The sequence below is a fragment of the Hippoglossus hippoglossus genome, chromosome 6, assembly GCF_009819705.1.
Source record: "Hippoglossus hippoglossus isolate fHipHip1 chromosome 6, fHipHip1.pri, whole genome shotgun sequence".
Lineage (NCBI taxonomy): Eukaryota > Metazoa > Chordata > Actinopteri > Pleuronectiformes > Pleuronectidae > Hippoglossus > Hippoglossus hippoglossus.
The window spans coordinates 18,050,335-18,064,705 of NC_047156.1; the positions used below are offsets into that span (position 1 = coordinate 18,050,335).

Consider the following 14,371-nt stretch of genomic DNA (forward strand, 5'->3'; position numbering starts at 1 on the left):
AACAGGTTCCTCAAATATTATAGTAGCTCGTCTCCTGTAAACATTTGTAATGTTGTAAAATGCAGAATTTAACTTAACAACAGCTGTTAGCAAAAACAACAAGGGTCAGCAATCCTTGTAATTGATTATCCATGTTGCATTCTACACTGGTTGCAGAGGTTAATGCTTACTGGATGCCTTCGGAAAGGGGGTCATGTAATAGGATCCTGATAAATCAGCGAAGGCTACGTCCGGACTGAAATTACCCAATCAGTGTCTTTGTCATAATTTCCAAACTTCTCCTTGTCTGCCCTTACAAACGTGAAATGCATGAGTTTTCAAACTTCTCAGTTTTAGGGGCTGTAAAACTCTGGAGTAGTTTGAACACCAGGTGTATCCGTAGCATTTTCAAACAGAAAAGTAGTAGTATGGATGTCTGCCTCTGAATGACAAGGTCACAAGGATGTTTATCTTTAACTCAGTAGCAATTCTAAGGTTTACTAAGAGTGTGTGTGTGTTAGTGTGTGTGTGTGTGTGTGAGTGCAGTAGAGGAACACACCATACATTTTTTAAATTGTCCCTGCATGAGCTGCACAAGTCGTCTTATTATACACAGATGTTTGTTTTTTTTCACACAAAAATAATTTAAATGCTAAAATACGTTGCACCAGGAGAACCTTATAACAGATAAGTTGTTCCTGCAGCTGCAGCACAGCCAGCACTGCCATCGCATCTCCGCCTCATTCTGCAGCTCAGACTTTTAAAGATGATCCATTTCAATTTAGATGTAAATGTATGTAAATGACATTGCTCTGCGTCCTCCAAATCAGTTTCACTATCAAGACAGCCCAGAATTAGATTTCAGAGGAAAAAGAATTAACTTCCACCACCACTGGTATCGAGTATTTAAGATGTTTCAACTACAGTTCACCTAGTTATGCCTTTTGAAACATGAAATTTGTAATTGCCTTTATATAGAACTATTACCAGTTTATGGATCTTGGTGAATCCTTACAGTGTGCACAGAGGTGTCTTGCAAGAAAGATTAACTGTAATGCTGAATAGTCAGAAACCTCATGCAATTAAGTGCACTTACCTTCTTCGGTCTGGACTTTCAGAGTTTTCTTTTTAGTCTGAACCAAAATAACAGGTATGGATCATTTGCAGTGTGAAAACACTTTTTTGAACAGTTCAGACTAATTGCACGATGTTGAGACAGTAACAGTGGAAGAAACAGAAGCGGCTCACAGGATTGCCTGTAGAGTTTCCCTCTGATTATATTATGTTTGAACGATGAGGACGTTCATTTGATGCATTCGAACTATAGTGTTGAGTACTGCATCTGAAGTTGGAATTGCCGGTAATAGTGATACCATTGTGTTAATGAAATTAACGAAATGAACCGGTTCATTCTTTTACTCCTTTCCAAACTGGCGAATTGACAAAACACCAACATCAGACGCCCGCCTGTCTACAAACCAATCTATGCCAAGTATAGGTAGACACAACCCACGTCCTTAATGACGACAGGATGTACATATGTGATTTAAAAAAATCTTAAGTGCCCTCTCTGAATTGCTATCTGAAACCAAAGCTTACTGGATCACATGTAAATAATGAAACAAAAATATGAAGCTTGGTTAAATTATTTATATTTTATTTATTATTATTATTCTCCATATCATACACTGACACTGACTGCTTATGCTAACTCCCAATTGTTTTCCCTGTAGATGGAGGCTTAACAACTTGCACATTGATCTGAATGAAGAGGGCAGCCTCTACAGTTTAGCGGGAGGCAACCTGGTCATCAACAACCCACTCAAAACCAAACACGAAGGGGATTACTCCTGCATGGCTTCCAACATGTTCGGCACGGTCGTCAGCCGAAAGGGCTCGGTCCAGTTCGGATGTAAGTGCCTCAGATTTGAACCCCCACATTTAGGCTGCAGTCATGTAGTAGCATGCAGACCTGCCCCGCAGCTGTACTTTCATGCATATTAAGTGCACAGAAACTTCAAGGGCAACTGGGAAAAGTCATGAGCGGTGTGGAACGTTCAATTTGTGAATGATTCGACTTCAGTTCATGTCAGTGTAGCAAATGTACTTGAATGAACTTTATACAACTTTTGAACTTTTGTTAATGTTTTATGGAAATTAGCTGAAGGAGATACTCAAACGTAAATATGTGATGGTAGATTCTGAGGGGATCTTGAGTCTGAAACTTGTCTCGCAGCTCATTCTCATCTCTGTTCTCTCAGACCTGGATCTTTTCTCGTCAGAGGAGAGGGAGACGGTGAAAGTCAAAGAGGGACAGGGGGCAGTGCTGCTCTGCGCTCCCCCGCCACATCATCCAGGTACAGCATGTTGTGCAACTGCTTCCTATAATGTTCGACCTTCCTCATTGAGCAGCTTGAACATCTGAGTGATAAACATGTGGATGGAATAGCAGTGAAGTAGGTAGCACTGGGTTCCCTCCTAGATGCTGCAGTCCACAGCCATGTGAGTCAGGTGGCCTGAAGACTGTACATTTCCCATTGTACATGGTTTTCACACTATAGATGTCTTATGCTGCACAAATGACAATTTGAGTTATCTGTTCTTCTAGCTGTGGATGTGCTGTTTCCATAGATGTGCAGGAATGTATATTGCAGTCAAAAATGTAACAGTAGCGAAAAAGACAAACGAACAAAAAATGCCAAGAAACTGCTTGGAGTTCTGAGGGTTAAAAAGTAAAAATAAAAAACCTCAGATTGAATCATCCAAACCTTATGCTTTAACAAGCCTTAAATACCTTAAAATATTATGTACTATCTTAGAAAAGTTTAGTTTAGGTCTTAAATATGTTTAGGTAGGTCTTAAATATGCTAACGTTAGTTTAAAGGTTCAGTGTGTAGATTTTAGTGACATCTAGTGGTGAGGTTGTATGTTGCAGTTAAACTCTATTAGATGTTATAATTTGATTGAGACGTATACATGTCTACAGAATGAGACTAAGGTCGGAATACTCCACGTCTTAATTTGATTATTTCTTACTCCGAGTATGACCTTATTTGGGTTAAGGTCATCAGAAAAAGCTGTGTACATGACTGTGTCTTATTCAGACTTTTATTTTAATCAGGTTAATATCAGAATGTAGGCGTTAAGGTTTTTATCCGACTCATGAATCAAACTCCTGAAATTCTGAAATGACCCATGGAAATGTTGTCCTCCTGGTGGTTTGGGATGGAATTGCCGTTTTTATTTTCCTCCGATGTATATTGCCATTCCTGTAAATATTTATTTTCACTTATGGCAATAAGATACAAGAGTTCAAAATGAATCATTTATTTTCATATTGAGTTTTTCATCACAAAGCTGGTTCTCTGATATCTTTTCTATTACTGGTCTGTTAGTGAACTCATTTAATTATTTTTCCAGCTTTTCACACTTTAAACATTGTTACATAAAACTTACTCTTCTTACCATTAACATTCCCATTTTTTAAGCCACAGCCATCTTAAAGCTGTACACATATTTAAATTTTCATGCTGATGCAAATCCGTTTAACACAACAGTCTGAGAGCATTGTTAAGTAATTCTCCACAGCATCAGAATTATCTCAGCAAGCCCATGTGCCTACACTCGCTCTCCATTATGCCTCTCAGCCAGCAGAATTATACGATTCCATCTGAAAGGTCAATAGATGCTTGAATAATAAATTTCTCTCAGCTACAAAGAATGGTGCTATTTTTATTTTGCATCTGCTGAGATTATTCCAATTGAAACAGCTCTCTTCTCCAACCTCCGTGGCTCTTTCCAAAGCTGTTGCGGTGTGTCCACAGTCTTGATTGACAGTGTGTCTCTCTCCCCGCAGCCGAGCTGTCGTTCCGATGGATCCTCAATGAATTCCCCACCTTCATCCCGCTGGACCAGCGGCGCTTTGTCTCCCAGTCCAACGGGAACCTATACATCTCCAAGGTGGACTCGTCAGACACCGGCAACTACTCCTGCATCGCGTCCAGCACGTCCATCTCCAAGAGCGTGTTCTCCAACTACATCCCTCTAGTGCCCCAGGCTGAACGTTAGTACCTTACTTCCTACCATTGTCTTTCCACTTGCTTGTTTCTGACCTGAACGTGAATGAGGATCACAGTGAAGCAGTGGTTTCTGGTTTCATCAGTTTAACAGCCATTGATTTTATATGATGCACATAAAAGCCCAAATCCAAATCAAGGTTGGTTTAATTATCTTGTACCAGATTGATGACAGAATGATACTTGAGCTGCAATAACATGTATAATGTGCTGTATTAATGCAGTGTGTAGGATGTACTGTGTTTCAATTTATAAAATGAACTCAAGCCCAGTCCAACTATAAAACACAACATTGATATTAACTCACTATAAGCTAAACACTGCATTGATTTTTTTTTTACTCCCAGGCTCTAAGTGCATGTAAAGACAGAGACAGCGTTTGTTTTAAAGAACGAACTGGAACATTAACAGCCTCAGAGACCAGAAACTAAAACTTTGTGCTTTATGATTGTTAACACATAAATGTTGTGTTTACAGAAACTAGTGTAATATTTACTATGAGAAAACGAGGCAGCAGCTATTTTTAACAATCTCCCCGGGGACCTTGCATCAGATGCTTATTTTCATCGTCATTGAGCTTGAAGACAGTTTTACCTGTGGCAAGTGCATCTTTAGTAGTAGAACACAAAAGAAAACAAACTAGAGTGTCGTGTGTCTGAGCCGAGCAGTTGTTCAGGCTTTCTCATGCATGGGAGTATTATGGGATGCCTTTTGGGTATGAAGCGACCTGTATTTCAAGTTTTTACTAGTTTTTGTGTCCGTGTGTGTGAGGGACTGTATAGTTTTGCATTTTGCCAAGGGCTTTTGAGTGTGATTGCATTTGTCATAATGAGTTATGTATAATATTTACATGAACTTAATATTACAGTATATGACCCTATCTTTTTTGCTGTATCTTATGTGTTCAGATTAGGGTTTAAGCATATACACATTAGTTGGCTTTAGAGAGCAGGAAAAGTGCTTATGCTTTTATTGCTGACTTTTAGGGACCGTAATGCTGTGTGATCTTTAAATAGCTTCCTTTAATTCAAAAAAATGTATGTGAACGACACAGGAAACATTAAGCTTACATTTTATCGTTGGCCCCTTTTTCCTGTTTTCTGTCTAAAATGGAAGCCATCTGACACTGAAAAATCTCTGGTTCGTGAAGTGAACTGTGTTCATCATCACCTGCTGTGGTAACTGTCATCTTCAGTACACAATTTACAGAGAGGTTGAGATGCCAGGAAATCAAAGACACTCCTGGAAACGACACAGTTTGTTTCCAAGTCTGGACTCACCCACTTACACCCCACAGACAGAATCAACTTTACAGGTTATGACTAAACATGCCCACTGAGACTGCAAGAAACAAACACAGTGCACACAGTCTCTAGGACAACACCCCGATGACCCGTGCTATTTTCATAGCACTGTTTGTTTCAGGATTAGCAGCTAGAAGTGGGAGCCTGAGTTATAATACAAATATAATGTTGTTATTCCTCTCAGGTCCCATCAGGAAGTACCCTGCTGACCTGAATGTCAAGTTCCCAGACACCACAGCTCTGGTCGGGCAGAATATCACCTTGGAGTGCTTCGCTTTGGGAAAGTAAGAGAAATGAACAAGTCTATTCTTCTCTCTCAGTAATACAACTACGAGGAAATGTTTCTCTGTTATAAGTTTATTTAAATGATTTGTTAGACACTGTCTTTTCTCATGAATGTTGTGAAAATAACCCCGGTTTTATGTCTTCTGTCACACTTGACATCTATTGCCCCTCTGTCCGTCGTGGGAGAGGGATCCCCAGAGGAAAATTCTTTGGCTCAGAACGGTCTTTACATGCGACTCTCCCTGAGATTGTTTTTGGTAGTTTTTCCTCACTCTAGTCGAGACACAGCAGGATGTTAAGCCCTCTGCGGCAAATTGTGATTTGTGAATATGGGATATACAAATAAAATTGTATTGATTTATTGATTGATTTAAATGATGCAGCATATATACAGATTATTGACAACTTCAAGATAATATTTGAAATAATCAGAATTTTATCAATCTGTTAAAAAAACATATTTGTTCCTTCTTTTTAATAATGACATCAACAGTAGCTAACCCACTTTTAGAATCGCCGCGTTCTCACTGAGCTAAAAGATTTAAAGTCTCGGAGTGCTGATGACTGGAGTGCAGTGATGCAGAAGTATCACAAGAATCATGCCTTATTATGTGTTGTCTCTTTTTCCTTTGTCCTTCTCAGCCCCGTGCCTGAGATCCACTGGAAAAAGTTGGAGGGGCCCATGCCGCCCAATCATGAGAAGGCGGGGGCTCATCTGCACCTGTACAATGTGCAGTTTGAAGATGGCGGCACGTATCGGTGCGAGGCGGTGAACTCGAGAGGAAAAGACTACCACACTGCACGTTTGTCTGTAGAAGGTAAGACATTGAAAATCTGAGTTTGATAAAAGTCTTATTCAGCCTGATTAATTCTCTGTGAGGCTTTCTGTGTGGATTTGACTCCCCAGCCTTATTTTCTTATCACTACCTACTACTTTTTCCTCAGTATTTTCTTTTTTTAGAACTGACGCCTACTTTAATTCCGTGAATATCACCCCATGTCATATATTATGCAGCGGCTTTGTAGTTTTCTCACTCTAACTCTTGACTTTCCTCATTTGCAGCTTTCCCTGAGTGGGTAGAGCACATCAGCAGCACAGAGAACGACCTCAATAGCGAGTACACCATGTCCTGCGAAGCCAGCGGCAAACCCAAACCACACATCCACTGGCTGAAAGACGGAGAACCGGTAATATTCAAACTCATAGATCTTTATTTTCCTATAATGGACTAATTTAGCTTCAGCTATAAAAAAAACTCTGAGCTCCCTCTGCAACTTGGTCTGTTAAGAACCCGTGTGCATCTCAGGGTTGTTACAGTCGCACGGGGGTGACAGGAAGCTGGCACTGTGGGTACGCATGGTGTCAGGAGAAAGTATCTGTTGTCATTGAGCCGGTGCCAGCATGGGCTGTGTATCGCTCCATACAAACAACTTGTCATCAGGACAGAAAAACACCCGAGAAAGTTGCAGCTGGTGACAGCAGAGTGGAGGAGGGGGATGCTGCTGGATACATCATTAGGTATTAATGAGACCCCCTCCCAGTCCAACTAATCCTCATCTGTAGCTCTGTGCATGTCAACAATCAACTGTTTGATTTTCGTAAACTGCTGGGAAACGGCGAAAATGTAGAATGATGATTTTTTTTTTCCTAAATGTTCCACTCTGGTTGTTTTCCACAGCTCGACAGGAAAGAGATGCAGTTCAGCAGCCTGATGTTTGACGACTCGGGGATGTACCAGTGCATAGCACAGAATCACCACGGAGTCATATATGCCAACGCCGAGCTGCGTGTGTTTGGTGAGTCAAACTTCGGCTGCCGCTGCCGCACAAATGGCTGCGTCAGAGACTTCAAAAGGTCACGTCTCATTAGGACTTTTACAAAACTGGCTTTGGTCATTCAAAGTAGCGTGCACTAACTCACTTCTCCGAATGTAAAATGTGTCATAAATCTATGCAAGCCTCCAGTCAATGCATATTCTACTGAGCTTGTGATGAATAATCTATAATACTGTCCTGTCTCAGCCTGTGCTCCCACGTTTGAACACAACCCAGTGAAGAGAGTCCTGGTGGCCAAAAACGGCCGGGTGGTGATCGAGTGTCGACCAAAAGCTGCTCCAAAGCCGAACTTCGCCTGGAGCAGAGACACGGAGCTGATCTCCAACTCTACCAGGTGATCAGTCTCTTTATATGGTGGCACTCTTCCTTTTCCATCCATCCCTCAATCCATCCATCTATTGTCTTGCACTTGAGCTCGGGTCGCGGAGGTGGTCGGCCAAGTGGGGTATTCCAGACATCCCAGTCCCTTGACCTTGACCCATGGAGCTTGGTCGGGCCCGGTCGAGCATATTGTCATAATATGAGGCTGGTCTGTCAGTTTTTCTAGTTTTTAATGCAAATATCAAAAGTTTGTCTGCATCTGTGAGACACATCTGGGTCATATTAACACAACGCCACGTGTCTGAGCACTGACTACTGGTGAGACACATACAGTAGTGATTTTGGGGATCTCTATAAGCCGTAGATCTCCTGTGCACTCAGTCTTTAGGGTTGTTGCTTCGTCAGTGACGTGCGCTGCTCTGCTGTCAGCGGCTGACATTAAGCTCATTCCGCAGCTCGTCAGCCTGGTCAGACTGGATGTGTAAAAACCCCCTGTCTCGTGCTCCTCGCTGAAATAGAAGCAGAAGCCTAATCTGGGAGCTCCGAGACCCCCCAACCCCTCACATACCCCCATTCACCACGGTGGGACTCGCACAGAGGAGGAGCAGCAGCCAAATTACTATGCAGCATATGCCTCCTAATGCTGTCTATGGCTGCTGTTTGCGTGAGAGTGTATGTGGCGGCGGGGCAGCTGGCGCGACGCTGTTTGTCATGCATGAATATGAAATATGCAGAGAAGAGAAATGAATCAAACATCGCCTCCGCCTTTAGCACATTTTAATGTTGCCTCTCGCTGAGTAGTTTCAACTTCTTCTACTTTTTTTTATATTTCTTAGAAAACCATACATCTGTTGGAGAACTGGCAGAGCGCTTTCACCAATTTTCATCATCCACACATCCACAGAATAACATGCGCTGGACTTTTGACCCTCGTATTGTGCTGAATATTTAATACCGTATAGTTCTTTTTCTCCTCGGCGTGTGAGGAATTAATCCTGGTCTCTCCTCAGGGTGTTCATCTGGGAGGACGGGAGCCTGGAGATCCTCAACGTGACGCGGGCAGATGAAGGCAGGTACACCTGTTTCGCCGAGAACGACCGGGGCAAGGCCAACAGCACGGGCGCTCTGCTGGTTACAGGCAAGTTCCAGCTAATGAACAGCTCTTAATTAATAACTCTCTCCGTGCCTCTTTTTAAAATCTTTCTTTCAAGGGGGACTGATGTCGGCCTTGCCTGGCTATCATTCCTGTGCCGACCTCCAAATGTCTGCTGTTGAATTGTGTGGCTCTGATCAGAGTGACAGTCTACAGGCTACTGGTGGATATTTAGTCGTTCCCCAAGGGCAGAGGGGAGGGGAGGGGATCGCTTTAGATCAGATGTGATGAGACAAGGACTCAGACTTCACCCTGCTCAGTGAAAAACGAGACGAGAAGATGAGTTATGAACATGTTGACATAGTTTTATTGAAAGTACAAATAATAACACTGGCTGCGGGGTTCTTTTTCTTGTCAGTTATTCAGACGCGTACAATCTCAGCTGTCAAACATTTTTAGGCTTTTACGGTTGATGTCTGGATAGGGATGGAAGTGCAGCTCTTTTCTGCCCTCTACTGGGCATTTGTATGTATTGGGTAGTTATATCAATTTTATAGAAACAGCACATACTTCACTAATCTGGTGGCCCATGCATTGATCTGTCGTCACTGGCATGTTGATGTCTGAATGCTGCTGCTGAGTTTGTTTTTAGTTTTTTTGTGATTGGTAGACTGCAAAATTAATTTGCCCTTATGGAATAGATAAAGTTATTTGAATTTAATAGATCTCTCCACTAAATTACTGCTCTATGTTCCTTTTTTTCATATGAGCTGTTTTCCTGTAACTTCATTTTGCAGTTAAACAAATTTCTCGCCTCATCACTACTTTTTTTTTTTAAAAGAAGGATTTATTACTTTTGGCCAGTGCTATGTAATAGTGAGAATTAGAGGTTATTATAAATTTTTTTTTACATTCTTTTACCCCTTCCTCCCCCTTTTGGTCCCACATTAACTTAGAAACTTACTAAGAAACAATACAACATGTTAATTGAAGTAAAAAATAGATAAAGAAATATTATCATATAAATCAATATGAATGAATGAATGAATGAAAATTCTAGAATCTATGAAATAACAAACAAAATATAGACATTGAAATGAAATAATCATATGATAATAGAACTTTAATAATTAATAATAAAATTACCCCCAAAAAATTAAAATAGTACTTGGAAAATTGAAAAAATTGAAAATTATTTGAAGCCCAATGTTAAATCAATGATGACAGCAGATACAAAAAAAATAAGACAGCAAATGATTTCAACAAACATGTATTAAAAGAAACGACAGAGCAAACCTCGAAGTCAGTGTCTCATTTGTCCTGTAGCATCTTTCATTTTGCTATTGAATCAACCCTAGTAGCCCACACAGACTCAAACTTTGCACATGTGCCACTTGACTTTTCTCCAGCTGTAAGAACATCATGAGGTCTTTGAGCGACAAAGAGGCTTTAGGAGCAAACGGTGACTTCCAGTCCAACAATATTCTTCTTCTACATAGAAGAAGAATAAGGATGCAAAGGCAATGCTACACAAGGATTCTCTCCTTATTGTTTGATGTCCTGCTAATACTCCAAGGATGGACGTTTTTTGCACATGGTGTCAGCACGATGTTTAAAACCTCTGTGAGATGTTGTCCAGCAATCATGTACAGGAGGACAGGACCGAAACACGCGTCGTGTTTCTCCCTCATCGTCACTGATCTCCTCCTACTTTTTTCCTCAGAGTCCACAAAGATCACCTTGGCGCCGTCCAACGCTGACGTTAAAGTGGGTGAGAACACCTTGATGCAGTGCGCCGCGTCGCACGACTCCTCCCTGGACATCACCTTCATCTGGTCGCTGGACGGCCGCGTTATTGACCTGCACAAGGAGAGCCAGCACTATGAACGCACACCGGTAAGACGTCATATCGGTCAGTTAGGAGAAATCATGTACCCGCCTCTTTTCCCCTCAATGTCGCCGCTCCTGCCCGGAGTTCATCCACGTTAAGTCATATTTGAGGTTTTGGTTGATGTCGGAAAAGGAAAAGTATGTCCTGCGGTCAATGGATAGATCTCTAAAAGCCAATTTCACATTCCTCCTCTAAATGGATTGTATATCAGTTTAATAACCAATTTCCTCGAACATCCATTATCGTTGACGTGACCTGCTCTCTCTCTCGTAGAGCAGCTCTGACCATAAACCGGTGGTTAGCATTTCTTATTTGTCACTCTGCCCGCTCAGCAAACACCATATTATGATTATGATTGATGATCCCCCTGTTTTTGTACACAAGGACTTTCCCCTTTAGCCAAACCAGTTTGAGCCTCAAATGGGGAGTTGAATGCAGTCATGTAATAATGTACGTTTATGTGATGGTTTTTACCTTTTCTTTAGTGAAAGTGCTGTCCGGAGCAAACACTGTGTGCGGAGTCTGACATTTCTTCACAGAAAAAGAGACGATAGCCCTTTAGCTGCAGCTCATATCCAGCTCCCTCTAATTGGCTGCTTAATGTTGATATCTCAGTCTCTCTGATGTTGCAGGTGTCTGAAATAATGATGTCCTGTTCCATATTTCAAGATGAGTTTCAGGCTGTGTGAGAAAACTAATCTGATGTGATCATTCCCTGTTTTCAGGCTCACAGTAGAAACACTCGTGATGTAGCCTCGTCTGCTTAATTAACTGTTGGATATTTGGTTGTTTTCTGCAGAACGGGAGCTCGAACGGCGAGCTGCTGATTAGAAACGCCCAGCTGAAGCACGCCGGACGATACAGCTGCACTGCGCAGACCCCCGTCGACAACATTACCGCCTCTGCCCACCTGGTTGTCAGGGGTGAGTCTTGATTGGTGCAATTCTATAAATATTCATCTACAGCCATATGCACATGAAAACATATCTTCTCAGTTGAATCTGACACAGTGGGCTCCTACATGAACACATGATTTTCTGCCGGAATTAAAATTGGTTATTTTCTATATTTAGCTTTTTACTCACACACACACACCCAATGAAGCAGATTAGTTTAGGTGCCAAACTGTAAAATGATACCTCAGAATATTTAGATGTGTTTCTTTTACATTGTTCTTTATTCATGGGGTGGCCACTCTGGTTTGCAGCGTTGCCTCCCACAAGAAGGTTCCTGGTTTAAATCCCGGTTTGGCCGGGGCCTGTCTGTGTGGACAGCCTGTCAGACCTGGTATTAACAACTCAGACCACATTAGGAGGTGGTCTTGGACGTAAGTGAACGCAAATCCATTTTGGGTCACGTATGAAGGACCAACTACTGACTTCCACTGACCCCTGATACACTTTTCAGTGTGCATACTATGGCGCATGCATTGATTTGTTTGTGGCCGCTGCTACGGTGACATCGGAAACATCTGTAAACTCAGACTGGATAAAAACAACATCATTTGGTCTTTGTGAACAGAAATTACCTACGTGACTATTTGGAGGAGGAGTGGTCACAATTTAATGTTCCAGAGATATACTTTATAGATTTGAGGCCAAGTTTCCGGGGTGAAACACACGACACATGACTTTTAAATAATTCCACGGTGCGTCAGACAAATATTCCTGAATTACTCATTAAAAACTTCTCCAGCTGTTATCATCAGGCCATTATATGCAGCTGGAAATTGCATTATTGTTTGTGCGCGTGTGTGCATGTGTGTTTGTGCGTGCGTGCGTGTGTGAAAAAAAGTGGCAGAGAGCGACAGCACAAATACTGTAAGTTCGACAGTGCATGTTTGAAGAGGAGTAAATCTCTCCAGAGGAACCAGACCGTGGCCTGTTTTGTTGGATAATCTGTCAACCCCGAGACACCACATGAGGGAAATAGAGAGAGAGAGAGAGAGAGAGAGAGAGAGAGAGAGAGAGAGAGAGAGAGAGAGAGAGAGAGCTATATAGAGAGAGAGAGAGAGAGGGAGAGAGAGAGAGAGAGAGAGAGAGCGAGAGAGAGAGAGAGAGAGAGAGAGAGAGAGAGAGAGAGAGAGGTCTGGAAAAGCTATGGAGGGAAATATCTTGTGTCTTTGTGCCGGAGCCACAGACACAACTATCTACCACTACCACCCAGAAAAGGTCAGACTAACTTTTCAGGCTGTCTGCATTTGATGATCGATTAAACACCAATAAAAGGCTGCTACAGCCTTCTGCTGGTGCCTGACCTGTGTTGGTACATTGCAAATTATCTCATATTTGTCACAAAGTGGTGTGAGCTTTAAAAAGAAACTGAAAAGTTTTTGCATTATGTTTTTTCTCTGTGAGCTGATAACAAACCGCCGCTGCTGCTGGGGCTGCATTGTTACACACAGTTGTGGACCTGATTATACCCAACAGAACAAGCAGAGCTGCTGTGCCACAGAGACGTGTGATGAATTGAGTGTCAGCTTCCATTCATCTTCATTATAACAAAATCTTTTTATTGAGTAGAGGGTTTAGAGGCATACAGAGGTTTTAGTCCTCCTGCAGTGGCCGGGGGTTCGATTCCGACCCGGCCCTTTGCTGTGTGTCTTCCATGCTCCCCCCCCCCCCAAGTGCGAACATGTTGGACTTTGCTCAGTGCAGAATGATTCTTCATTTTCTGACAACTGCACTAGAAAAGAAGACAAAGAAAGGACAGTTTTTTAAGGTGCAGTTCAACTCATGGCTGTAATTCTTACTATCCTATCAATAAAGGTGAAAATGCCCCCACCCCCCTCAAAAAAACAAGTTAGATATGTTTTAAACAGAGTAGAGAGTGTTGGTACACGTATAACGCGTTGCAATGAGTCTAAAATGTGTGGGACATATCTCTCACCACAGTAATTTGAAAGGGAGTGCTGTTGATTTCAGCACTTGTTCTTCCAGCCACATACAGATATCCTCACGCACCAAATCAACACAGCCACACTTCCGCAGCGCTCTGTCTGTCATTTCACCTCCTGGATGATTCATCATTTGATACCCCACCCCTCCGACTCCTGCTGACTGAGAGCTTGCCTTACAGCCCCCCCTCGCTCCTCGAAACAGGCCCGGTGTTGGCGGACAAAGGCTGTCTTCAGATAGGAACCCAGGAAGCGTAGCAGTGATCTGGTTCGCCAGTGATCCTTGTTGTGCCCTGGCTGTGCTGCCTACGCCGCCCCTGCTCTCAGAAGCAGGTGCTGACAGATGGCCAGGTGAAGGCGCAGTGGCCAACTCTGTGACGTGTGTCTCCACCCCCCCCCCCCCCCCCCCCCCCCCCCCCCCGAGTGGAACCGAAAGCACAGGATGGCCGTGGGCCGCTCCTAATGGAGAGCCAAGTGCCAGCAGTCCACGGCGCAGCGAGGGAGGGATGAAAGATGGCTATTTATCAGAGTAAATGAGGAAGCAGATCGGATTCAGGAGATCGTCTCAGCTAAAAACACAGCTCTGCACCTGTAGCTTGTTATTAGTAGGGATTTGTGATAGGGAGAGGAGACGTGTTTTCTCTCCATATGATGGTTGAGTGTGTGTTTTTGTAGCATGATGTTTCAGTC

General features: G+C 42.6%; 1 protein-coding gene across 6 annotated transcripts in view; it reads left to right on the top strand.

Moving 5' to 3' along the window:
- The window catches only part of LOC117763606 (contactin-1a-like), a 72,425-nt gene that overhangs the window by 48,791 nt on the left and 9,263 nt on the right, over positions 1 to 14,371 (top strand). For all 6 annotated transcript variants that reach the window (XM_034588863.1, XM_034588869.1, XM_034588866.1 and 3 more), the window contains exons 5-15: positions 1,713 to 1,891; positions 2,241 to 2,336; positions 3,836 to 4,042; positions 5,544 to 5,643; positions 6,287 to 6,462; positions 6,708 to 6,832; positions 7,324 to 7,441; positions 7,667 to 7,814; positions 8,812 to 8,939; positions 10,618 to 10,790; positions 11,585 to 11,708. In XM_034588863.1, coding sequence (XP_034444754.1) covers positions 1,713 to 1,891; positions 2,241 to 2,336; positions 3,836 to 4,042; positions 5,544 to 5,643; positions 6,287 to 6,462; positions 6,708 to 6,832; positions 7,324 to 7,441; positions 7,667 to 7,814; positions 8,812 to 8,939; positions 10,618 to 10,790; positions 11,585 to 11,708 — 1,574 coding nt within the window. The remainder of the gene's footprint in view (positions 1 to 1,712; positions 1,892 to 2,240; positions 2,337 to 3,835; positions 4,043 to 5,543; positions 5,644 to 6,286; positions 6,463 to 6,707; positions 6,833 to 7,323; positions 7,442 to 7,666; positions 7,815 to 8,811; positions 8,940 to 10,617; positions 10,791 to 11,584; positions 11,709 to 14,371) is intronic.